This window comes from Triticum aestivum, chromosome 1D, assembly GCF_018294505.1.
Source record: "Triticum aestivum cultivar Chinese Spring chromosome 1D, IWGSC CS RefSeq v2.1, whole genome shotgun sequence".
NCBI lineage: Eukaryota > Viridiplantae > Streptophyta > Magnoliopsida > Poales > Poaceae > Triticum > Triticum aestivum.
The window spans coordinates 347,718,494-347,726,734 of NC_057796.1; the positions used below are offsets into that span (position 1 = coordinate 347,718,494).

An 8,241-nucleotide genomic window follows, 5' to 3' on the forward strand; every position below is an offset into this window, starting at 1 on the left:
TTGTACACTGGTCTTCATAATACGCTCATTATAGTTATTGAATACATGTAGCGGTGATTTGTCATTGACTCACCGTAGAGCTCTGTATGCTATCTGCATGACACTTCGTTGACTGGTCCAATAACCTACGCGGCATCTAGTGAAGCATGATCATCGCCACGTCCTCTCTTTGCTTGTGGGTTTCATCTGTCATCGGGCGAAATAAACAAATATCCTCTCTAGGCCAACCAAGCTAACCACATGAGACAATTCATTTAGTAGAAACAATTCACTAAGCAATAATGTCACAACATTTTTCGGGGTTGACCTAAGCCTCTAATATTCCATATCAATCCTATCATGATATTCTCAGACCAGACATTCATGTATATATCCCTGCTGCAATGTGTGATCAGTTGACTATGAGGCCTCCATGAGCCGCGAAGAATGGCGCGAAGACCAGCGACTCAACGGCCATGAGCTTGATGAGGATGTTGAGCGACGGCCCGGACGTATCCTTGAGCGGGTCGCCGATGGTGTCACCGATCACGGCGGCCATGTGCGCCTCCGAGCCCTTGGGACCCAGGGACTTGGCGTGCTCCGACGCACCCGCCTCGATGTACTTCTTGGCGTTGTCCCAGGCTCCCCCGCTGTTGGAAGCAGATATGGCCACCTGCACGCCCGAGACGAGCGCGCCGGCGAGCAGGCCGGCGAGCGTGTGGACGCCGAAGAAAGTGCCGACGACGAGGGGCGCCAGCAGCACCAGCGCCCCCGGCGGCATCATCTCCCTCAGCGACGCGTCCGTCGAGATCCTCACGCAGCTGGCGTAGTCCGGCGTGGCGCGCCCCTCCATCAGCCCCTGGATGGTGCTGAACTGCCGCCGCACCTCCTCCACCATCTTCAGCGCCGCGCTGCCCACGCTCTTCATCGTCATCGCCGAGAACCAGTACGGGAGCATCCCGCCGGCGAGCATCCCCGCGAACACTTTGGGGCTCAGCACGTTGATCACCGTGACGCCCGCGCGGCTCACGAACGCGCCGAACAGCGCCAGCGACACCAGCGCCGCCGAGCCGATGGCGAACCCCTTGCCGATGGCCGCGGTGGTGTTGCCCGCGGCGTCGAGGGCGTCCGTCCGCTGCCGGATCCTGCGGCTCATGCCGGCCATCTCCGCGATGCCTCCGGCGTTGTCGCTGATCGGGCCGTAGGCGTCGATGGCCAGCCCGGTGGCCACCGTGCTGAGCATCCCGAGCGCGGCGATGGCGATGCCGTAGATCGATGCCAGGGTGAAGCTGACGTAGATTGACAAGGCGATGGCTAACACGGGCACGATGACGGATTTGTAGCCGAGCGCCAGCCCGAAGATGACGTTGGTCGCCGCGCCGGTCCTGCAAGAGTCGGCCACGTCCCGAACAGGGCTGCGCAACCCACAAGGTTTAATCACTCCGAACCCGAAAGTTTCCCAATGAGCACAAAACTATCTCACGTCGACAAACGAAATGGATTAACAAACGAATAGTAAATTAATTACCTGTAAGCATTACTGGTGAAGTACTCTGTGGTGAAACCGATGGCCAGACCCGCCCATAACCCAATGGCGACGCAGAAGAACACGTGCCTGCCATTGCCAACGCCGGCCATTAGTTACCTTAACTTGATCCATCAGTGGCAAAATGCATGCACAGGGAGACTCGGCGGCGAGGGCTTACCAGTTCTTGACCTGTTTCTGTTCCCCGAAATCGAACATGGTGAACTTGGCCGGGAGCGCGGCGAAGGTGACGACGAGGGCCGCGACGGTCATCAGCGCGGTGGAGATGATGAGCTGAAGCTTCAGCGCTGGCGCGACCCCGCGGACGGTCTTGACCTTGAAGAAATCGGTGGCGAAGAGCGTGGTGACCAGGCAGACCACAAGCCCAGCCGAGCTTATCAGCAGGGGGTAGCACACGGCCGCAAAGTCGTGGTCGGCGCCGAACGACGAGATCGATGCCACGAACAGCGCCGCGCAGGTGGACTCGGCGTAGGACCCGAACAGGTCGGAGCCCATGCCGGCGATGTCGCCGACGTTGTCGCCCACATTGTCCGCGATCACCGCGGGGTTCCTCGGGTCGTCCTCGGGTATGTTCCGCTCCACCTTCCCGACGAGGTCGGCGCCAACGTCCGCCGCCTTGGTGTAGATGCCGCCCCCGACCCTCCCGAACAGCGCCATGGACGAGCCGCCGAGCCCATAGCCGGTGATGGACTCGTACAGGCCCTCCCAGTCGTCGTGGTAGTAGAGCCCAAAGAGCTTGATGGCGACGTAGAGCACCAGGAGGCCCAGGGACGACAGGAGGAACCCCATGACGGCGCCGGACCGGAACGCCGTGGCGAAGGCCGCGCCGATGCCGCGGCGCGCCTCCAGTGTGGTTCTCGCGTTGGCGAACGTGGCAATCCGCATGCCGAGGAAGCCCGACACGACGGAGGTGACGGCGCCCAGGAGGAAGGCCATTGTGGTGAACACCGCGTTGGCCAGCGCCGGCTTGCACGTCTTGCCCTTGGTGTACTGGCACGGCTGGCTGGCGGTGCTGAAGCGGTGCACGGACCCCAGGAAGAGGAAGATGACCACGGCGAAGATCACCGTGAAGGCCGCGAGGTACTTGTATTGGGTGAAAAGGAACGAGTTTGCTCCTGCAATATTTGACACGTCACTACTCGAATTGTTGTCAAGAGTATAGACGGACCAATGACGAATTTCAAATGGAAACTTTGCTGGTTATACTCGTTTGAAAACAGATATACTAGTTTCAGTGAGTGTGATGTATAACACACGATGCAGGACCTGGAAAAGTAATACATGTTCTTTGATTTTCAACACTTAAGTCAACAATTTAGGTATTAACAGAAACACTTGGTTGCAGTACTAATGATCAAATTGAGTAATTTTTCAGCAGACTAACTAATGTGGAGAAATAGGATTAAAGATGGGGGGAAGAAGGTGCCCATCCAGGTGAAATTTAGAGAGAGGTGGGAGGACAGAATTAATTAGGAAGTTTAGAGCATCTACATCCGGACTTGGCAAATTTGACCCCTCATAACCAGACGCCTCAATTAGCATACCTCAAATCCATACAAACTCATGCAACTACGTAGACGATGCATACACACATCGTCCGGCTGCTACATCACTACATACAATCGGACTAACAAACTTTGACATGTTTGGTTATGGTGAAGAAGATCATCCACGGCTGCCCTTGCCCACGCCCTTCCCGTCCTTCTAGCAGAAGTACCGGTCAAAGACGCAGTAGGGATCGAGCCGGAGTTGTCCGACCCGTGGATGTCCTCCTTTTCCTCCTTGGGTAGCAGTCCGGCCATGGCACAGACCGCCCGATTCTGCTCTCGGGTGAGGGCACGGGTGTTCCCCCGCTGCCGCTTCTTTACAATGCGGGCGCGGATGGCTTCCTCCTTTTCGGCCGCCCGCGCCGCCTCCATGTCGGCAGCGAGGCGGGCCTCCTCCGCCCTTATCCTCTCCTTCACATGGCAGACACACCGTTCCCGGTGGGACTCATACTCCGTCGGAGCAGTGATGGGGAAGGGGTGATTTGAAAGCTCCCGGGGCCGCAATGACCCAGCCTTGGAGGATTCGAGCGCCCGATGCACCGACGCTATGGAGTCGCGCCGAACAGATCCTGTCGTCGGCCAGGCGTTGTCCTCCCGGGAGCGACGGAGTGTAATGCGGACGGCCAATGCCTCCTCCAACCCGCACGGGATGTCACCCTAGTCGATGGATCCGGACTGGTCGGGGTCAAATTCGCTGCCCGCCGAACGAGAGCTTAGGTGGCGGAGGGGGATGGAGTGAAGTGGCTAGGGTTTGTCCTGCGAGTGGACGGGGAGAAATATATGTGAGATCGGGTGGGCTAGCATGGGCCGGGTCCGACGTGACATACACGCACGCGCGCGTCCGGACACCTCCATATTCGCCCCATATTTAGACTAGATATGAGCGGTCAGAGCGTTCGAGACCCGTTTGAGATGTCTGTTCGAGTCGAATTTTTGTGACCGGGTCGTCCGCCCAGACATTTAAAATGGATTTAGGGCGCCCTGTTGTAGATGCCCTTATGTTAAAACTCTCGTCCCTAGCCCGTAGCGTAGATGTAAGATTACCACTCTGCACCCTGCCCACCAACTCCGGCGCCTGGGACCATGCACCCGCACCGGTCAAGCCTCCGCCTCGCCTCCAGGCGCCGCGGCGTACCCAAGTCCGGTTCAAGTATATGTTTTATCTCTTTCGTCCAAATGGAAAAGATAACGCTCCTACCCGGCTCTAAAACGTGCTCCAGTAACTATATGCTCAATCAGCAGTAAGAACAGCTCAAGGAGGCTATTACAAAGTCGATGAAGTTAATCAAAGAAATAGGTTAAGTAGACAGGATGGGGTACAGAAAAGTTGTAACAATATGGCGTCTCCGGCGGCCCGTCGAACACGTGCCAGGTTAGGTGCCACCACTACTTGGTCAAATCTTTGACAGAGCATCTTTTCGTGAAGGAGGAGCAAGTCACAAACCAAGCATATTTAATTTTCCAATGGCCTGGATTTCCTCAGAGTTGACTTGTGGCGTATAAATTATGTCAGCAGCAAGGTGTTTGAGCTGATCATCTACCGTTGGTCAATGGTTTTGACAGTGCATCTTTGCTTAACATCAGGATAAAGTGTTTCGTCTATTTCGGAGCAAGTTCCACATCCAGCACGTTTGTAAAGAACTCTGGATGAGGGGATTGTGCAGTTGATTGCATTCGATTAGAGTTGAACATGACCAGTTTACAAAGTCCAGATCAGGAATTTCTTGAAAACGTAAATACATCGAAGCTGACGGCAAAGAAAAATTATCTGAACTGTGGCATTCTGCACCACCGTGCCAAATTTGAAGATGATTTTTTTACGAGGTGACTAATTAGTTTACACGAGTGAAATATCCTTTATATAAGTACTGTAGTATTATTAAACATGTTGGTCTTCATATATGTGTTTGTGAAAGGTCAAATGTTACTACTTCATACAGTACAAAATTGGATAAACAAAATTAATCCCGCTGCAGTAGCGATCCAAAAACAAGGGCTAAACAAACAATACGCTATTGAAGACCATGAATTGGATTTGAATTGAAAAGCATGAAGTGAATTTGAAACCCCGCTATTGAAGGAGCCCGCAGAAGAAACTCAAGATAAGTACGAATGGAACTCACCGACGGAAATGGCGTTCTGGATCTCCGCGCATCTGGCCACGGCCGCCGGGCCGTCGCCTCCATCCTCCTCGTCGTCGCTCTCGCCGCCGCCACCGCCGCCGATACGGGTATCCTCACCACCTTCGTCCTCCGTCCGGAACACTGGCCGCCCGTGTACGCCGTTACCGGCCGGCGCGTAGGCGGACACCTTCACCTTGGCGACGAGGAACCACTGCCAGAGCGCGAAGGCAATGCCGACCACGGCGCACGCCGGTATGACCGCGTCGGCCACGGAGAAGCCCATCGCGCGCGCCCCAGGAACCAGCGGGAAAGAAGCAAGAGTATAGAAGGAGAGAGGGGGGCTTGAAATATGGCAAGTTGTTGAGGATTTTGTGAGCGTGGCAACCGGCAAGGCTCGCGAGATCGAGAGCAACTGCCTTCCTCCTCCTAGAGTAGGCGGTATTAAGCAACGGGGTCACCGTTGAGTATGGTTATTGACTTGAGGAGGTGCGCTGTACGGTGTACGGTTAGCTTAGCAGGGGGGTAACATAGGCTGCTTCGTCGCCAGGGCATGTGGTGTGTAGTAGTAATAATCTTCAACCCTCGAATAGAAACGACTAAAATAAGCCGAAGTTGTGAGTGTAGTGCATACCTAAGGTGCAACAAACATTAGGTCAATACAGTAGCTAGAGCCAGCCGATTCCAAGTGTTACAAAGGAACAGGCGAACCAAGTTGTTTCCTTCGGCTCCAACCAATCAATTTCTACACCGAAACAACCGAGAAGCTGTTGTCGTAATATGGTCGGTTTTTCCAAGCCATGCAGAAGAAGTGCATGTGCATTAGGCCTTGTATAATGGGAGGTGGTTAGAGAAATAAACCAGACTTTTCTTAAGCACCGGTACTTATTTGTACTGGGTAGACGCTTAACTAAGCATCTTTTCTGTAGAAATAGGCACCGGTGCTTCAGAAAATCTCGGTTTATTTTTCTAAGCATCCCTCTAAGCATCTCTCATTGTACAAGGCCTAAAAGATGCTAGAGCCTTTGATGGCGAAGAGCAACCCCCCACCCGCTCTCAAAGGCTCTTCGCACCGTCCGGTCTATCTGGACGGCGCGGATCCAGGCGACCCACCCCAATGGTCCATGACGGGTATACGCGCACGGAGCCACCGTAATGCGGTGGCATTCCGTCGCACCTCCTTGCGGAAGCTCATGCACGACGGCCCGGTTGGACCCGCCTGTCGGTGTCCTCACCCGACGAGGACCGCCCGGCTGGCTCCTGGGGCTCTCCCCGCTGTTCGGTCTGCTCAGGCGGCCTACCTCAGAGGTGCATGGCGAGTTGACCGCGGGCTTGGACGGTATCAGGGTTTCGATCCTGACAGTGAGTACTAGGGGTGCGAAAGAGGAGCACAGCCTAACTGCGACGCAGGTGTGCCACTCAGTTTTTGCGAGTTTAGATCCCTCTCGAATGAGGTAACGGCCCTACGTCTCGTGCGTTGAGGCTTGTTTTCTCTTGGGGTGAATGATTACAAGGAGTGCTTAACCCCTGCTTAGGAGGAAGAGGGTAGCTTATATAGAGTGTGCCGCAGCCCTTTTACTCCCACGTTACAAGGGTCGTTTAATAGGTATAACTACGACAGTTACTAGTTTAATAGTCATAACTATGGCAGTTACAGGTAACGGTAGCCATGACTATGGTTAAACCCTGACTTAAGACTACTCGACCGTTGCAGTTCCCACGCCGCCCCTTCGCCTTCCTTGTCCGAGTGGTGGTGGTTGGGCCGACTGGAGGGAAGACGCCCGAGTGTCATCGGTGCGTCCGAGTGGACTTCTTGTCATACGCATCCGAATGCGCCTATGGTCTAGGGACCTAGCAACGATGGTGTGGGACCCTAGATGGGTCTTAGATGTCAGGTCCTTGACCCTACCTGTAGTAGGTGACCCCACCATATGGGGCCACCGTCGCATGGTGTTTTCAATCGCGCAACACCCGCGTGTGGTTTGGTGGCCGGGACTGCTTGTCAGCGTTGCTGGCCCGTGCCGGGTTAGTTGGCTCGCGTCGCCCGGTTGTGGGCGAGGGCCCGACTCGTTGTGACGCCAGCCGAGTGCTTGTAGAGGGCTCTACGGTTGTGGGTAGAGCGTCAGGCCACCCGGCTTTGATGTCCATGAGTGTGTGTTTTGCGATGACAAGAGGCCGGGTCAGCAGCACGTCGTTTGCTGGACCCGTCATGTGTCGGGGTGGCGCTTGCATGCAACGTCTGCCCGGACGGTATTGTTCGTTGTCATATGTTGTTGGGCATCCTCGCCCATTTGTGTTGGTTCACTACTCGTATATAAGGGTGTGTTTGGTAGCATTTCCATCCTAGCATGGTTGTCTCCTCTGATACATGCTGAGTACATGCATTTGCTGCTGTTTGGTAGCGGTGTATGTGCTGAGACATGCTAAGCTGAGACTCTGTGTTGGCAGTAGTCCTGGCCATCTCCGGCCCGGCCCTGTCGGCCCACCCAGGCCCGGCCCTAAAATCCAGGGCCTAGGCCCGATGGGCTTGCCTGTGGGTCGGGCTTGGGCTTGAGTTTTGAGCCCAACAGCAGGGCTTGGACGGGCTTGGGCTTGGCATATTGGCATTTTAAGGAAGAGGCCCGGCCCACGGCCCTAAGCCCTAAGGGCTTTTCAGGGCTTTTTACCAGATGGGTCGGGCTTGGGCTTGAAAAGTAGGCCTGATGGTAGGGTTTGGGAGGGCCTGGGCCTCAATTTTCTGTCGTGGGCTTTTTTAGGCCCGGTCCAAGCCCGGCCCGGCCTGGCCCATGGCCAGGTATAGTTGGCAGCTTGCATCTGTTTAGATATGCCCGTCGGTACTGTAGCAACCGGTATTTTTCAGATAAGTGAACCAAAAATTTAAAAATTGTGAACAATTTTTTGAAAAATGAATATATTTTTTAAAAAATTAAACATTTTTCGAAATTCTGAAGTTTTTGAAAATTTCAAAAAAAATTGAAAGCTTGATCTTTCTAAAAATTTGAACAAAATTTGAAAATCTGCAAAATAATAAAAAACATTTTTTTCAAAA

General features: G+C 54.3%; 1 protein-coding gene across 1 annotated transcript; it reads right to left on the reverse strand.

Annotated features, from left to right (window-relative positions):
• Window positions 1-241: 241 nt before the first annotated feature.
• LOC123181973 (pyrophosphate-energized vacuolar membrane proton pump) lies at window positions 242-5,616 on the reverse strand. Its single transcript, XM_044594398.1, has 4 exons — window positions 5,196-5,616; window positions 1,686-2,640; window positions 1,508-1,594; window positions 242-1,394 (listed from the first exon to the last, which is right to left on the reverse strand). The coding sequence occupies exons 1-4, from the start codon at window positions 5,476-5,478 to the stop codon at window positions 392-394; spliced, it is 2,328 nt and encodes a 775-aa protein (XP_044450333.1). The 5' UTR covers window positions 5,479-5,616; the 3' UTR covers window positions 242-391.
• Between the last annotated feature and the right edge of the window lie 2,625 nt (window positions 5,617-8,241).